Raw genomic sequence first — 18,668 nt, forward strand, 5'->3', positions numbered from 1 at the left:
AAAAAATATTCTTCCTCCCAGGTTCGTTTAAAATGCCTTTTGTCTGTGTGCCACTGTCTACTGCTCTCCATGTTGCTTGCTACTGCTCCGTTCTTCGTGTTGTTGTTGTTGTTGTTCTTCTTCTTCTCCTCCTTGTTTTATTGGCGGGTTGCGAACTGAGCTGGGAGCTGCTTGACCTGACAACTGAGGTGGCATAATAAATTGTGGGGGGCCAAGAAATGTCCCCGCAGGCCAAACTTGGCCCACGGGCCCCACTTTGGGCACCCCTGCATTAGATCATAGGTGTCATTGAATCAAGTACCTGTCTGCACATGAGGGCCAGTCTCTCTTTCAGCTGTCCCAGCTCTGACCTCTGTCGCTCTATTTCGCCCTCTCTCTGCCTGTCGATTTCTCCATCATCCAGAATGGAGGAAGGTCCATTGGGAAGCCGCTGAATGAAGAGAATAGATTTACCACTAATACTCATCATCTATGGGATCAGTACAAAATGAATGCACTCTGGGCTACGGGTTACACTTCACATGCTAACACTGGATTTGAAAAACACACCAAGTCTTAGTGGCATTTTATAAAAACAAGGTTCTATCTCATTAACACTATGTTAAATTTGTGTGGGTTCAGGACTGTCATAGCAAATGGCAAACACTAATTTCAGGCAAATGCTAAATTGCTTCACAGAAAAATTCTGAAAATATGATTTCACAGGGAGGAAGACGAACTTATCAGAGGTCAATAGTAAGAAATAATAAAGTCTAGGTCAAGTGGAAGTAAAGTTACAGAAACACAACTTGTTCTGATGGATTGCAGGAGACTGTCAACCAAGTTAATTTAGTCTTGGTAAAATCCAAAATGGCACATAACATCTTCACTGACTGCCTGGAGTGCTGCTCAGGTGGAGTGTGCTCACAGCTGCCACTGATGGCTGGAGGCTCAGTGACGTGCGGTCAGGGGAGGCAGGTGAGGCAGAGCCTCCCCTGTCAATCTTGAAAAGAAAAAAAGTTAACCATAAAATATAATAAATGTTAATATTTGTCGGCTGGTGTGTGTTGTAGGCCCTTTTGCCGTTCGAATCCGATGTTGAAGGACTCTGATTATATGCTCTGCCTTGCCATAATCTGGATAATGTATAAAATGTAGTTCTGTAATGTGTTTAGGCTCGCAGATTAACCATAAAACCCAGTAAAAAAGTTACTCGGTGAGGCATACAGTACCCCTGCCCCAAGGCAGAGGGTGCTAGTGAGCCCACAGATTCTTGCGCTACCTACAATCTTCTTCGTGCTTGTTTATATTTCCTTTACAATCCGCCTTATCAAAATGGAAGATTACATTTCCAAATCTGGACTTTCAATCAAAACATTTTTGACAGTCTAGTCATTTTTATCCAGAAGGGTCTTCTTTATTGAAAACATTTGTTTTAATATTGGATTCGAATGGTAAAAGGGTTTGTAATACATACCAGCTGACAAATGGATTTCGTGTACAAGTAAAGGTAAGACCATAAACTTTTATTATTTCTAGTTAGAAATAAGCTCAATTGGAATAAATTTTAACCTCAAATTAAATATGGGTCACGTTTGTGTGAAGAATGCTGATATGAGATATAAAACATAACGCATTGTCTGTTAACAGACAATTTGTTAACGGTTCATTTGTATTTGTAAATCTGACTGTAAAAGAGTCAGTGCCTCACCAGCTGTCAACCTCACCACACGTCACTGTGGAGGCTATACTGCAGCAATACAAATGTCAGAGCATGAATGTATCACAAGAATACATGTTGGATTTATTTGGCTTACTAATGACTTTAATGTAACTTATGTAACATGTCAGTTGTTCAGCTGGTCCACCACTTTGGTCCATACTGAACTATCATAACAACTACTGAAGGGACTGCCATAAAATTTTGCACAGACATTCACAGTGTTGTTTCTAATGACTGTGGTGATCCCGTGACCGTTTCTCTAGTGCCACCACAGGGTTCACATCAATGGTTTTGTGTGAAATAACTCAACTATAGGATGCAATGCCATAAATATTTGATACACACATTCATTTTTCTTACATGTTGGTGAGCCTTTAACTCTTCATCTATTACTACCATCAGGTCAAAATTTTAATTTTTCCAGCACTGGTCTACTTGGACTAATACCTGTGAAATGGCTGACATTCCCACCAGCCTTTGTGTTGAGCGCTAATTAGCAAATGTTAATATGCTAACACTGATGTGACTAATACACCCTCACATAGCTGATCTTACTGACTCTTTTCACCATCCTGACATTAACTCTTTTCTCCTGATACACTGTTCAGAAGCTCCTTTTTTTCTGTCACCATTATTTTTTTCTCTACCATTCTTTTTAGAGAATCTTTGAGTGATGTATGAAATTGGTTATTCACCGTGATAGCACTCCAGTATTGTCATGGATCAGGGTGAATGTTAAAGCATTAATGGCAGAGGACTTTTCATGTTGATACATAACATCGGATTAGTAAACTTACTCATTTCAACTGGGAAATTGTGAGCTGTAGGTGTGAACTACAGACTGCCATAAGCTGACCTTGATTCTCAAGGTCTTTAGGAGGACTCTACTGTACTTTGCTGAAAACCGCTGAGGAAATGCATCTCATCACTGTACCTCTTTGCCGTTGTCTAGTCCTTGTTGTCGTCGTTTGATTTGGTCCCTTAAAGATATAACCTAAAACAACAGAAAAGAGAATCATCAGAAGAGACTCCATCAGTGATTTTAGGAGACAAATAAAGCAAACAAGCATATAAACATGAACTCACCTCTTGAGAGGAGGACTGCAGCTCTTCCTCCAGGGCCCCCACTCGCTCCAAAGCCACCCGTAGTCTTTCCCGCACCTTCTCATCCAGCGCTTTGTGATGCTCAAACAGGGACTTCAGAGCTTTTAGGACCTCCACCTCGCTGGAGACCCCAGCCGGGGACTGGGCCTGCCTCTTTACCACTGTCATCCTCAGGCTGCGCTCATGACGGGACACCAGGCACTCCAGATGTTCAAGCAGCAGCTGGAAAGACATTTCGCATAACAGTGGTACATTATTAGGTATTTTAGGATCGATTAAGATGCATGTACAAAATATCACACTTTAATTAACAGTTAAATAAATTCAAGAATATATGGTTGAACAGACATATAAGTGTACTGACTCGTGTGTTGTTCCTCTCTGCCTTCAGCTCGGCTATCTCCTCTTCTCTCTCAAGCAGTTGTTCCCGGCAGAGGTTCAGCTCTTTGGTCAGTACTGCAAACTCCTGCAGGGTCAGAAGATGGTGCTGTTATTGACTCAACGTTGGCGCTGCTGCTGCTGCTGCATGAGTGCAGGTTATCCATGTTGAACACACATACTCATTAAATTGCAAGGTTCACTGCATCCACAGATTGTTTTGTAATGATGCAATGTGATGTTCCACATGCCCCAAATCTGCCTCACCTGCTTCAGCTTCGTTTGTGAACAGACAGGTTACAGACAGTCAGAAGAGTTTGGCTGTTTGTTACTAATCCCTCCTTCAACTGTAAAACCAAACTAACAGATCAGAAAAAGATTTTTATTTTCTCTGTTGCTTCTTCCTTGAACTTTCTCCAGTAATACTGTTAAATGCTGTTATAACTCTATGAAGAGAAGCTTTACTCAGAAGGAGTGACACCAAAACATGATGTCATGTCATGATTGTGGTGAAAACTGTGTTACCAGACTCCATGGTAACTGGACGGGAAATATCTCTGCATGAGGTTACCTCTTCTAACTTTGGCCAGTTACCCTAAAGAAGAAAAAGCATGAGCAACTACTCATAAAAATGAACAAAGAAGCTCTGTAAGGTTTACTGTCAATACACTGCAATTAACTACAGTGAACAGCTTGACAATTCCTGATTACATTAGCAAACTCATACTTTTATTGCATGAGGAACACCTATACATGCACAAAACTGCAAAGCCTTTAGAGTGAAGGCATCAACTTACAGGTTTCACTAGTAGATTAAGGGTTAACAGATAACAGGGGACTAAAGCTTTCCAGTAAAAATAGACGTCTTATGTATTATGGCTTCAATGCATTGACACAATTTTTTTCTGTTGCTTTTTCAGTGGATTTCTTCCTTGTATGAGTCATAAATGATGAGTCAGAGGGACTAAAACCAACAAATATTGCTATTCCATAGTACTGCAACTGGAGTGAACATTTCTCAACATGAGATTACCTCTTCTAACTTTGGCCAGTTAACAGATACTTATACATAAGAAACTGCTACATAAAGAACCCAAGCTTTATTGGCAATATATAATCAAACACCCACTGCATGTGTTGCACCTGAATTTGGTTTAATGGCACAATAACCATGAGTGGCTGTATGTTTGCCCCTCACTGACACAGACGCCTTGAGGTTAAACAAGCGTGAGAGTAACGGGAAGTAGGCCAGCCCAGTGTGATGTCTTCTATTTTCGACTGAGGCAGTCCAGTTGTTGGGATTTTGTGTAATTTACTCCAATTATGTATAATTGTGAGGTTAGCTACATGACGATTAAAACCTGTTGCCTTTAGCATAACTAAATGATATCTATGGCAACAAATCAACAAACACAGGATGAGTGACGTTATCAAGTACATGTCACTTGGACTGAGTCGCTTGCTGGGATGATGTCTTTATTTGTGTAATCACAACACTCCACTGAGCACGTCCTGGCAAAGTAAAGCACAACTATGTGCACGCACTGTGCTCTAGCTGCCTGTCCCTGCACTGCCTGACCTCATGTTTCAACTGTCCTCATGCGTGTTTGAGGCATGTTACACATATGACACAGAACACACGCCCGCCCTCAAACAAGTGGGTGTCAAATCATGTGTTTTGAAAAGACGCTTATGCAAACGAGCCATTACAAGGCACTGAAGTGTGCACGGTGCTGTTGTGTTAACAGTGATCAGTTTACCCACACAGCAGCAAACAGACACCATACCTCGCACCATTTTCCCATCAAAATGTGTTTAAAATGTACAGGATGTACATTTTACATCAGGCTATTAAGAAGATGTGAAATAGGGGAGGATGGGTGACAGAAGAGAGAGGAAGAAGCTTATTTGGAAAGATGGAAGAGGCAGGATGAAGGAGGAAATTGCTGCATACAGATGGTGTTCTCCGGGCCCAGAGGATATCATAATTCTGGGATTAATCCATGTAAAAGATATCAGACACTTTCTAGATTCCTCTCTGTCTCTTTTGGTCACCATCATTTTGGTCAGATGCAAATCTCTCAGCTCCCCGACAGCGCTGGAATTCACCTCTTACACTTTTCATTTTCTACTCCCTCTCACCTCAGTCCTGCCAGTCTACCCCGTTCATCCATCTCAATCTCCCTCTGTCATGATACACGGCATCTAAAACAGACTCTAGAAGCCACCCTATTAGTATGCAGCAATATGCAAATGGCCCTGATTTGTTAGTCTCTGTGTGTTTTGAATCACCAGATTTTTTTCTCTCTGTGCCATGCTGTCACTCTTGCCATCCCTCCCTCCTGTTCTTCTCTACTGGCAACTTCTACACACACAGACAAACTCAGTGAACTCATCTACTGTAGAATGTATCACAGCGCTCCGTGTGTTCCTCTATATGTGTGTGTTTCTACAGCTATGTGCGCCATATTGATTCCTTCTCAGTGAGCTAATGCGGCCCTTTAATGTCCACTCACTCTGTGTTAGAACGTGTAGCCCTGCTACATTTGTTATTTCATTTTAAGATTTCAAATGTAACAACAGAGAAAATTTGGTTCTAACAATGAGGGAGGCATCATTGCTGCCGGAGGCATTCGAAATAACTCCTGCATGAAAATACAGATGAAGCCCCTTGTATGTTGAGTGGAATTAAAGCTTGATTAGCTCTTGGCCACTGGGGTGTGGGATAATATCGGCTTCTGTGCTACCGGGGCAAATGTAACATTTTACCACCATCTCCAGGTTCTAGGTAGCCCCCACTTGTGCCTCGCTTGTTTTACCTTCATTACACTCCAGTGACAAATCATCTGATGTTTCAAATATTTAAAAAAAAAATTAAAAATACAGTGGAAAACCTCAAAAGTGTCTTTTAACAATGCTTACTCTAAGATCAAAATTTAGTCAGATCCTTAGTTTGGCAAATTCTCAATTTTAACACGCTGGTATCAAGGAATGTTTCATAATTGTATGTTTATAAAAAATCTGTTCTAAGTATTGTTGCATATATTTACTGTAGATATAAATGGAGAAACTGAGTACTTTTAATGAAGAATTTTATTTAAGTGTGCTTTTGAGGCACTGGTGCTTGACTATATTCATTTTTAGAAAAGTCCTATTGTAAATTTTAGTTACTTTGCAGAATAAACTCTTAAAGTCAACATGTGACAAACTCATAAATGATCATTGTTGTTAGAGAAAATTTAGTATCACAGTCAAATATGGCCTATGACTACTCAGCATATCACATTTTTAATGTTGTCTAAAAAGTATTAGACAGAGAAAAAGGCCAAACAGCTTTCTCACCCTGGGGAAATGTATAATCATTTGAAAGAATCAATATTCACAAAACTGGACGTATGAGGTTTTCACCCATGTCGGTCTTTCTAAAAACCCCAACACTATAAAAAAGGCATCAGACTCAGAGTCACCTGGACCAGCCACCACATTAAAATCCTGGTTTACAGTTTCACACATCAATAATTCAACACTGTGATAGGAACCATTTTCACTATAAGTACTTTTAATACAAGAGTGCATTCTTCTAATAATACTCGTTTACTTTTACTGAGGGCAGCATGCAATGAATACAGGATTTTGACTAGTAACGGTGCAGCTGTTCATCATCATGTCTGTGTTTTTGCAGCACGTACTTAAATACTAATCACAAAGCTGAATTCTGAAGAAGTTAAGCTAGTGTTCTGGTATGCTATAACATGTGTTCATTTATGATTTTATTTGATGTATTAGTTAAAAATACCTACAAATTATTATCTGGACTGCATACGACATTATCATCTTTCAAGACTACAGAGGGTCAGTTTGTGTACTGTAAATATGCAAACATGATCACTTTTTTTGTTATAACCTGTGTGCATTCACTGTCTGATTTATAGTTACTGAACCAGCTGCCTACAACTATAGTTATCTCACAACCACTGTGAAGTGACACTGATGTTATGTCCATGTGTCAGCAGAAAAACCTGAAAAAAACATTTGAGTTAAGCGTTTCTGTTTTGCCCTTTTTATAACAAACTTTCAACCACCTGAAGTTATATTAATCTCCTACCTTGCATTAAAGCAACACTTTGTCTCTTCACTTGTGTCAGCTGAGAAACTAAAAGTCAGCACATAGACCCACAAACAGCAGATTTTTACAGACCTGTTCTATTCCAACTTCTCAAACTGTTGAAGCTAAAACTAATTGAAGCTCCTAATCTTGTTCATGTTCCAATAAAGCATAAAATTCACAGGTTTTTCTGAAATGCAAATGCTTTACACAACCATCTCCTATATTTTCCTTCGTGGTAGTGCTGCTGAACTGTATGCGCTTGTGTATCACAGCATTATCAGCAACAAACATACATGAAAATAAATACTGCACTTCAGTATTCACAGTATTTGGTGCAAAAAACCTATTCTAATCTGACATTTTCTGCTTTCACCCTATGTCTTCATATCGGGATGAAGCGAACACATGGGATGCACACACACACACTATTGTCTGTGCCTTGGATTGTGCAGTGCTGTGAATGACATGACTGAACATGTTGTTTCATATAAGTCGCTGATGTTACATAATCGTCTTTCGTTCACACCTTCAGTCTGACCTTGACAAGGAAAACACAAATATGAACTAGTTGAGTGGATATCCTCTTATAGAGAAGGGTCAACAAGGAGTCAAACTGAGACGTGTGTACGTCTACAAGTTCTCTCCACTGCTGCACTCCTGTTTCTAAAGCAGCATTTAAACCATAATGTGAGACCAAAACTCTTACATTTAAAGCCATGAGCTCCTTTCAGGTGGATCAGCAGCTCCTACCTCATCTTTTGACTGTTACTCAGACCCCCCTCAGTCTTCATACCTGTGGCAGGGCAATGGAAAGCCGTCTCTGGCGGGGATCCTTCGCGACTCCTTCTCGTGGCCCAGGTCTCGCAGTCGGAGGTGAGCTGTCCCCAGACTCTCCTGAGTCTCCCTCAGGCTCTCCAGCAGCCTCTCCCTCTCTGTCAGCATGTTCACCATCAGGGACTCCAGGTTACCCGTGCTTCCCCCCTCATCGCCACCACCACGGTGATCCCGGCTGCCATAGCCCCCCATGCCTCCCATCCCTGCTCCCAGCCCTCCTCCTCCTCCCCCTGCCGGGGAAGACGAGCCACCTCCTCCCCCTCCGCGCCCATCCTCTGAGATGGTGGGCATCACCTCGCACATCATCTTGAGGCTTGGGTGTGAGAGGTATTATCTGAGATGATGTCTAGGACACTTGAATGCAGTGCCTGGTGAAAACCTGATCAGCTCTCGTCATGAAACGCTCAGGGGTCTTTTCTCTCAAACTGACTAACTAAGGCTGGCAGGCAAGAAAAGAGTGCTGGGGGGAGACGAGTAGGGTGGTTTTGTAAGCGTGCTACTGAGAGATAAGTGTGGAAAAGCATATAAGGAAAAAGTTACAGTGACAATGTAGGGTGCCTGGGGCTGAGCATCTAGTGAGGGGGTAGGGTGGGTTGCAGGGGGAAGTGGGAGAAGTGCAGGTTGAGTGGGCGACCTCTGACCCCAGGCCCAGCCTTCACTGAGATGTGAGATGAACCTGGAAAGAGAAGAAGAAAAGGAGAGGTCGTTTTTAGCCCAGTATGTGAGTGGATGTGACAGTGAGCATAGCTAGAGGAGGATGCTGATGGATAATGGAGGCCACACATTCCCAGGACATATAATGCAAACCCATCAGGTTCTCATATTATCACTCATGTGGATCCGTCCTGACACACACACACACAAACACACACAATACATGCTTATTTCTCAGGCGTTTTCAAGACGTCAGAGAAACCATAACAATTGCAACACTGCTCTTCCACTGACTGACATCGCAGTGGCCAACGTCTGGAGTAATTCATCCATCAGTGCATGTCTCAGTTTTATGTATCCGAGCGTCCACAGTTATAACCGTAATAATAAATGCGCATGATGGACGGAAATGAGTCGCGAATGGTGTCTTTTTACCTCATAAGCCTACAAAACGCCGTCACGCAAATAAAGAACAACCATCAGGCCTGTAGGTAGGAGAAAGATGCGGCACTGTTTCATACATTCATGTGAAAAAGGGGTGTCATCATGAATTGTAATTACGGGTAGTATCCAGGAGGAAATAGGCTTCTTTTCTATGGCTCCGGAACTCATCTATAAAAATATTCTGGGTGAATCAGGAGGCTTGTCATCCTTAGACGGGAAATGAACTGCTGTCTTAACAAACTAAATGGTCAAAACAGGGGGAAACAGCCTCTTTCTTAAGCATTCGGGATAGCTTCACACCGCTATCACATCATGGTGGGAGGTGCCAATCATCCTATAAATGATGTAGGCCTAATTACCTGATCAAATCTGAAGATATTACGCAATTGGATTTTTTTTTAGTGAGATGATTAGTATTACTTTCGGAAAACGGTGTGCCGCTTTGGCTTTATTCCGACTGCAAGGCGTCTAGCCTATTTCCTATCACCCACCACCACCCCCCAATAAAAACAGCTGGACGGGCTAACGCACGGCGAGATCCGTGCACCGTACATCACCGTGGATTTCCGCCGCCGCCAGACAACCTGTGTCTCTTACCCCTTCCATGATCGACAGAGAAAGGAAATAAAGGCGCATCGTTTCCCGCTTCACTCCATCAGAGCATCTCAGCGACGGAGGCTGCAGGTTATCCCCGTTTCAGCCCGGTTACCAGCCTGCCCCATCCCCTCCCTATCTCTGCCGCATCAAGTTGCAGGCAGGAAAAACAACCAACATCCGGCCTGGCCTTTCACAATTAAACATCCACGTCTTGAACAGCTGGTCCGGGCACAGAGCCACAAGGAAGACCAGAAAGACCCAAATCTAGTTTTATCAATGGCACAAACAGTCAACCTTACCGTATATAGCCTAATGTAAAACTGACTACCACATACACAACAGATGAATATGAACTAGCTTTACAACATATTAGTCTTTACACAGCCAGCAGTCAGAAATCATGGGATGGATAGTCAGGTGTAAGGAAACGTTGACATAACAGACCTTTGTCTGTTTGAGGACATATATATTTATTGTACAACGTGAAAAATACTGGACTATAATTGTACTGCAAAAAGAAAATGAGTAGAGATCGGCAAATCTTCTTTAAATAACGTACTATAAGGTTGAGGCTTTAATCTGAAGATAAATAACAGTGCTTCCGTGTTCCGCCTTGTGTTTTTGTGTAACTTGACAACCTCCCGTGTATCTTCCCTCGTCTCTCCTCCTGTGAAGGATGCTGGGTTTTAAAGGAACAAGCGTTTACCGGCTTTTTCTAAACCCCTCACCACCTCACACGCTAGGACTGCAGCTTTTCTTTTTTTTTTGCAGTTTTACATTAAACAGAAAACCAACAGCTTACACACCGTCAGAGCAGAACAGCCTATGTGAGAATAATTCCCTCATTTCATTCATGTGGTATCTGAAACTTGGCAAAATAATAAAGCAATTGTACCCTCTAGCGCCTGGGTATTAGAAATGCACTAGTACCGCGAGGTTTGGGGCTCATTGTCCAGATATAACAACCGTCACGGACTCACACTTCGGCAAAACTGAAAAAACTTTTAAACGAGAGCAGTCAACAACAAACAACTTTAAAATAATCGCAACCGTTTACACTAAAGTCGGTCGTTTGGGGGTTTATAGGTTTCATTGTGGGCATTCAGTTATTTCAGCAATTAAAATTTAACCTTAAACATATTTACCCGCTTATGATTAAATCAGCCGCAGCTCATATCAGAAGTCATAACCAGTCAAGACAGGCTCCCTTAGCCAATCAGAGCTCCGGGGAGGTGGGCCTTAAACTCCTAGGTAGAGAAGAGGGAGGGGGAGGAGCGCCAGGGGGTGATGTAATGCCCGCTTCAGAGAGGGTGGTGTGGAGTGCATCCAAATTATATTTGCAAAACAACAACAAAAACATTTCGAGGAGAACGGAAGAAAGAAAGTAAAAAGCCCAAGGAACATCGTCAGTGCGAGGTTGAATAAATACAAATTCAACAGCACATTTTAGCTTCAAACTTAAAATCATCTACTGCTAATGACTCATTCTACCTTTTTTTTTAAGTTATAGGCTAAGTCACGTCTGTCTATTTATGCTACTCGTTTCTTCCTAACAAGCAGCACTGAAGGTTTTCTGAATCACAGACTCCAAAAATTGATCCACAAAAATTCAGAATTGTCTGCAAAACCCTGAAGACGAGCGAACCTCCAATGACAACTTGGTGTGACTCCATCTGATATTTTAAAGACATATAACAGGAGATCAGACAGGAATGGACTTACACCAACACACCGCTATTAGACAAAAACACCTGATTAACAATATTCTATCAAAAGTAAAACTTCTGCTTTCAAATGTTACTTAAATGTATATTGAAGTGTAATTGCTATAAAGTATCAAAAATGAAATGATAGATGTGACAGTGTTATTGCAGTACATAGACTGTAACTGCATGGCAACACATTATAATGATACAATGTTTCTAACTGGGTGTGCTGCACATAGAAATACTTGGCAAAAATATCCAGTGACTGCAGCTGTTAGGTAAATGTCATGAAGGACAAGGATGTGTCCAGATCTTTAACTTAAAACAACAACAACAACAATAACAAAGCTATTTCATACAGTGAAAATACTCCAGTTAAAATCCTGCATTCAATTCCATGTAAGAACTTTGTAAGAAAAATCTAATTTCACTGCATTTATCTATTATTAATAACAGAAGTACAAAAGTAGTGAAATGTACGGGAGTGTAAAGCCTGCCTCAAACTCGAGATGGGTAAATGTACTATTTCCCACTACGTTTCTCGAAACAGTGCAACTCCTTTGAAATGTGATGGAGTCTCATAATATAGAACTACTTAAGTAAAGACACAGCATTTCTGTATATCAGGGTAAAGACGTGAGAACATACTGAATACATGGAATATTTCTTTCCCTTCATGCAAGTATAGATTTGCAATTTAACTTTGATATTACAATTTTACTTGCTTAGTTTTTCATGGTTTCTGTTTTACTTTAATAAAAAAACATTGTATGATACAAACAATCATTTATAGTATTTCAAAATAACCTATTAAAAAACTTGCTTTTTTGCTTGAGTGAGGACAGGAGTCAGGGATGCTTTGTGTTAAGGGTAGGTTAGGTCTGGAAAATGGTGTTGCTTACTCTGGGGCTCTGAAGATATATGATGGCATGGCCTGACACCCCCCTCTCTGGGGCCAAACGTTTCAAAAGAAGTGTGCTCTATTGAGTGAATCCTCCTACAGGCAGCTTTCTGAGCACATCTTTATTTGGCTGATATGACAGCAGTGACTGACAGGAGGCAGCTGCGTGGCCACCAGGAGAGGAGGGGTCCTGCGGGGTCATGTGAGGTCAGCGGGTTAAAGGAATGCTGATAGGATTGCTCTGAGTGGCAGCCAGATGAGAATCTCATCAGCAGGACAACAACAAGGATCAGCCAGTCCCCGGGGAGCTGTGACTGACCCAGCAGAGACACACAGCAACCAGGAGGAAGAGGAGGCAGGGCTCACAAACACACATTTAAACAGGGTGATACCGTTTCATATATTATGTACACACAGCCAGCTTCCACACTATCTGTCTCCATTGTTCTGATCAGTGAATGTTCTGTATTACTTATTATATACCGTTACGTAATCATGTTATACTACACTGTCACCTTATATGCTATTACTATAATAATACAGACATACAGTATTTGTATTCTAAACTATTCTACTCTACAGTGTTGCAGTAGTTTGTATCTTTCTATACACCTACTTGACACCACAGTGTCACTTTCTAACAAGAAAACTGTTTCTAGAAAGGTGAATGACGGATTGGTTTTTGTCATTTTTCATGATTATCAAATATTTAGATCCCTTCACATTTTGCAATTTTAATGTGTTATAGATTTAACTAAATGAGTAAAGTTGTCATTTTCACCCATTAGTCTACTTAAAAAGTGAAAACATGTTTTTAGAATTTTTATTTTCTAAGCCATTAAAAAAATGAATCTCACAATAAGTCTTCAGGAACACGGCTACTAGAGGAGCCATGAGCAGGGATACAAGACAACGTCCTTCATGGACGGATCAACACACGCAAGTTTATCAGAAATCAGTTGGTGATTTGACACTTAATATGACAGATCGGAGGAAAGGAGGTTTCACATCTCTAAACCTTGTTTCCTTGACTCCTCTCTCCTCGTGTTTCCTTACATTGGCAGGAAAAACACACAAGGAAAAGGCCCAAGTGGGGGAAACATGGATGCACTTAAAACTGGGATTTACCCCTTACAAGAGACATGAAGACAGCAGCGCACAGACACTTCCCATCCAATATGACAGAGCTTGAGAGGATCTCTGAGGAAGAATGGGGTCCAGATGTGTCTATCAGAAGCTGGCAGACACTTACCCAGGAAAAGATTTGAGAAGTCTGGTTTAGATGTTTAAAATTAAGACTTTATTTGAAGATGGTAATGAGTTTACACTGTAGTTGAATCTGATGTAGACCACAGAGATGAATGCACAGCAAAATATGTCAAGACTCATGAACCAAGTCTGTCTAAATTTATACATATAGCTAACATACTGTAACTGAGTTTGTAGGAACCATCTGGATATCTGTGTCAGTGCAAGTCAGAAGTGTGTGCATGTGTGTGCGTGTTAAGGCTGTCAGTGCATGCATTAAGTGTGTAAAGGCAGATTCTGTGGAGGCTCTGCAGGCAAATTGTTCTGGGCTTCAGCCTCGTGTTCAGCTGGGGGTTTTGCCTCTGTGAGAGACCAAAGACAGACTCACTTACTGAAAACAATTATGAGACAAATCCATACTAATAGTACTACATACATCTCAAGTGTGTTTACCTTCAGGCTTATGTGTCTCTGGCTGGAACTGTAGTTCTCCATTAGGACCTGCAGGAGGCTGTCTGTCTGCTGCCTGCAGTTCTTTCTGTCTCTGGGACATCTCTAATACAGCCTGATATAAAAAAAAATGAAACAAAATTATCAGCTGCACATTCAACAGTGTGTTTACCAGCTGAAAATCAGTTGCTGACTTTTTTTAATTATGATCCCTGTGTGATTCAACTTGCTGCAAAGAGTCAATTTTTAGATCAGTTTCACAAAGTGAGGAGGCAGGACAACCACCTGCTTGTACTCTTGCTTCTGGGCTTCCAGGGCTTTGCCTCGCTCCTTCAGCAGCTCCTGCTCCTGACGCAAAGTCTCTGCCCTCCTCTTCAGCTCCTCCTCCTTGTCCCTGAGTTCGGCCTCAAATCGTTGGAGCTCCTCCTCTGTGTACATGGGCTTAGTGTCTAGAGTCTAGAGAGACAACAGTATGCAAGCACAAAGAGCATGAACGACTGTGTCATCTCATAATATATGTTTACAAAAGGCTAATACTCAATCTTCAATATCTAACCGGAGACACGATGAGCCCATGAGCTCCCTCCTCGCATTTATCAAATGGAGTATTTCCAACAAGTGAGAACATGTCTGACACCAACTATCTCTCAGCGTGTGCTGTATGTGTGAAAAGGCAACTCTGGACAAAGACCAGACCTGATTCTGTGGACATAGTCAGGATTTCATGTGGAAAACTATGATGTCTGTGTTGATTATGTCTGCATATTAGTATCACAAGTTTGACTTTTCTCCTGGTCTTGATCACATCTGAGATACTAAGTTGATATGAAACATAAAACAACCTGGTTATTCATCTCCCTGTATACATGAGCGTAACAGAATCCATGGTTCTGATCACCCGTGTGCAGTATCCTGGTTTCTACTTGAGCTCTTCCAAGTAGCGAACCAAGGGTTCTGACACCTAGATGTTTACAAGCACAACACAACTGGCACACCTGATTCTGACACACTCATACTCCTTATTGTTTTTTAACCTGTGCACAGCTTTCAAGGTTAATATTGATTTGGCCAGAGCTCTTTTTTTTTTCCTCTTGTAAGCTGGTCCTGACTCATTAACAAACTAAACAAAACACTGTACTAATGCTACTGACAGCAGTCACTTGAGGGAGCAGCTCCATGTGCACGATTTGATGAGAGAAAGCCCTGCACTGCCCATTGAACTTTACCACCCACACTGTCCTCCAGGTCTGGGCTCTTTACCTCCCAGTCTTTGGGATTAGTGAACTCCTTCTTCTCTGTGGATTTGATGAACTCCTTCAGGGTGACGAGTCGGTCTTTATTTGTGTCCACCTTGAAAACAGGGAAACTGCATCAGTTAAATACAAGACGAGAAAAGGGAGGAGACTGGCTGATGTTTGGACGTGTCGAAGGCAAGAGCAGAGAGAGAAAAGTACATTTAACATTTAAGACCCACATTCTTCATGACATGCTCTCTCATCCTGAGCCTCTCTTCCTCCATCTCCATCATATCATCTTCCTCATTCTTTGGGTCATAAACCTTCTCCAGCTGGAGGAGGGAAACAAACAGAAGTTAGCTGCTACAGGGACGCTATGCACATCTCTGCTGCAGGAATGGAGGGACATGGACAAAACCAGCTGCGTCTAAAAGGTACTTTACATATTCTGTCACAGGCTTTTAAGGAGTTTCCCCAGGGTTTTCAATGTAAACCAGAATTATAATAATGTAGCTGTAACATACTGTGGGATTCTATACCTCCTTAGTGAAGAGAGCCTCCAATTCTTGTTCATCTAAAACACCATCTTCATTTGTATCTAAATGGGGCAGAGACAAAATCAGAATCTTCCTCATATCAAACTCCTGAGTGTGTGAAATGAAAAAGACTCAGGCTTGTTACCCACCATGCAGCTTGAAGAAGGTTTTGGGGTTGAACTCCTGAGGGTCAAGTCCATCTGTCTCCTCCCACACTTCCCGCAGCTGAGCAACACTGCCCTGAGTGGCAAGAAATGCAGCAGAAAGTGAAAAAAGCACGAACACTTTTGTTAACAACAACAAAAAAAAAACAGTCATTTGCTGCCTACCGGAGCATTGATTTTGGGGTGCTGCCGGTGTTTCTCGATCAGCTCTTGCATTCTCTTCTCCTCTCTCTCCCTCTTCTCCTGGTCCAGGCCCTTCAGATACTCACGCCTCTCGTGTTCCTTTAGCATCTCGTAGCGCTTGAACTCCTCATGTCTCTCAGCATCGTAGTTCTCTAGGTCCTTGGTGGCCTAGATGAAGCGTCAGAAGGAGATAAAGTCATCATTTTGAAACTCTTCTTCAGAGAGTGAGTTCAGATACAATACAAAACTAAAGTGTAGTAAGAGATGTGACATCTTATTTTGACCTCCTGAGTTGGATTATGTGATGAAAGTCATCATTTCCCAATAACTGCCTAAATTTTACTGCTGTGGGACCTCACCGTTGAGATCAGCAGCTCAAGGTCTCTGGCCTCAAAGGTGTTTTGATTATGTGGATCCAGATGTTCAAACTGCTTCAGCAGGGAGGCGTGGTCCATCTGCAGGCCTGCACAGCAAATTCACAGATTATGAACCACATGCTGGATGTTAGGCACACATGAATTCCATCATCTCCTGTACGCATTGCTGAACACTTCTCTGTACTGCAGCTATATTTATCTTTCAATACTAACCCTGATCAGTTATATTCATGCGTACACTCTACAAGCAACAGCTAACATTTTACATCTCAGCTCCCTGCTTTCATCTGCTCTGCTTGTAGAAATGTTCTGTGCCCATGTGCATGAACTACGAACACTGCACATCTGTATGACTGTGTGACTGAACTAACAAAAACAAGGAAAACCTGCACAAAACTTATAAATATGAAAGCCAAATTGTGCAAATGTATCCATTTCAAACTATAAATCTGTCAGTGCAAATTCTGGTTATCAATCAATGCTTACATGACTGAAATCATCTGTTACTGCAAATTTACCTGACAGGTCAATATTCTAAATAAATAATTTTAGTTGTCATATAAAAACACAACACTGTCACAAATATAAAAACATGCCTTCTTTTCTTCATCTCAGATCATTATCATCTGAATGCACAGACTTGGTTTTATGAATTATTTATATGACACTTTTTGCTCTAGTGACTTAAGCTGTGATGGGAATTTGACATCTTATACTGTAATAGTACCTGCAGGAAGTAGGACTATACAGTATATTGCTATCCTAACAGCTAGAAACAGGCAGTTAATAAAGGAAATCATAAAAGTTGGTTAGGGGTATATGCTCCAGCAAAATAATGACCCACAACCTGCATCTAGGCTGTGATGAGCACACTCACTCTGCATGTTTGTGCTGTCCAGTTTGGCCTTCAACAGCATCCTGAGACGAGAAACCTCCTGCCGCTTCAGCTCATCGAGTTGAGTCCTGACATGGTGACTGACCAGGTCCAGCTCTTTACTGAGATGACCATTCTAACAGAGAACACACGACACTCAGGTGAACACATCAAATGCCAGATCCTGTTGTTACCTGTACAAGGTAAACAAGGAAGCCTTGTGGGTGACAATCAAAAGAGAAACAGTAGCAGATATGGACACTGACTTTGATGTCCTCTGTGTTTGCTGCCTGCAATTTCTCCCTGAAGTGAGGGTCAGTCTCCAAAACCCCAATCACTTCTCTGAGGTACCTGTCGTAGTACAGGCCTGTGTCCTGAAAACGTGTTGTAAAGAACACGATACTGAGTGAATCCCAACTAAATCATAAAAACATACCAGACAGTAAAAGAAAACATTAGCTTAGAGATTACTGAGATCGTTACCATGCTCTCCTCCTGCGCTTCCTCTTTAGCTTTTTGGTTGGCTCCATTGCGATCAATAGGCACTGACCAGACCCCGGCAGGGACGCAACAGAGAATCAACAGCCAGGCAGGGTTTATATTCATCCTACTGTAATAGGAGCAACAACAAAATGGTAATATTTTATTCAGCAGAACTCACAAGTCATAATCTTAGCAGAGAGAACTAATTGAACTGATTAACGTTTGATGTGGATAATATTTTAACATTAAACATTTTAAAACGCATTTTTCAGATGATATACCGGGTGCTATTTATCCCTTACCGTAGCTGTAACATTAATCTACAGAAAAAATGGCTTTTTTCGTCCTGCGTCACGGCTTTCTAGGAATTCTTCAGATAAATCCCGATTACGATACAATTACAAATACAATATGTTAATAACACAAACTTGTCTTAAAACAGCTCTTGTCTTACCGCAGGTTTATTTATAATATCTGATCCAACTGTCAAAACACGACCTTTAGTTGCGTCGGATAAAATTGACGTCATCAGAAGGCAGGGTAACATGCTGCCTTCAGGTACTGTCGGAAATACTGGCAGTGTTTATATCTTTACGAATAGAAAGTTAGGATTATCGTCAAACTGTTGTAGCGAAAGTACTGTCATGATGATAAATTTATATTAACAATTAGTTAAAATGTCGCTTATGT

The 18,668-nt window shown here is 41.5% G+C and overlaps 2 protein-coding genes across 3 annotated transcripts in view; both read right to left on the reverse strand.

Annotated features, from left to right (window-relative positions):
• ppfia3 (PTPRF interacting protein alpha 3) overlaps positions 1-9,952 on the reverse strand; it is a 32,518-nt gene extending 22,566 nt beyond the window's left edge. Inside the window, 7 exon segments of the mRNA XM_020605436.1 lie at positions 302-430; positions 2,637-2,696; positions 2,789-3,028; positions 3,171-3,272; positions 8,086-8,118; positions 8,121-8,802; positions 9,822-9,952. Coding sequence (XP_020461092.1) covers positions 302-430; positions 2,637-2,696; positions 2,789-3,028; positions 3,171-3,272; positions 8,086-8,118; positions 8,121-8,432 — 876 coding nt within the window. The 5' untranslated portion in view covers positions 8,433-8,802; positions 9,822-9,952.
• A 3,753-nt stretch (positions 9,953-13,705) lies between these two features.
• On the reverse strand, positions 13,706-18,529 carry nucb1 (nucleobindin 1). 2 transcript variants are annotated; one of them, XM_020605389.1, is made up of 14 exons: positions 18,433-18,529; positions 18,281-18,348; positions 17,979-18,105; positions 17,762-17,869; positions 17,499-17,631; positions 16,604-16,707; positions 16,227-16,412; positions 16,047-16,137; positions 15,901-15,959; positions 15,601-15,693; positions 15,387-15,476; positions 14,412-14,582; positions 14,130-14,241; positions 13,706-14,038 (listed from the first exon to the last, which is right to left on the reverse strand). In XM_020605389.1, exons 2-14 carry the CDS (start codon positions 18,292-18,294, stop codon positions 13,953-13,955), a joined length of 1,374 nt encoding a protein of 457 aa, XP_020461045.1. In that variant the 5' UTR covers positions 18,295-18,348; positions 18,433-18,529; the 3' UTR covers positions 13,706-13,952. The 2 variants fall into 2 exon arrangements, with proteins under 2 accessions (XP_020461045.1, XP_020461046.1); XM_020605390.1 differs by lacking the exon at positions 18,281-18,348.
• Positions 18,530-18,668: the final 139 nt, after the last annotated feature.

Source organism: Monopterus albus, unplaced genomic scaffold, assembly GCF_001952655.1.
Source record: "Monopterus albus unplaced genomic scaffold, M_albus_1.0 scaffold70.1, whole genome shotgun sequence".
Lineage (NCBI taxonomy): Eukaryota > Metazoa > Chordata > Actinopteri > Synbranchiformes > Synbranchidae > Monopterus > Monopterus albus.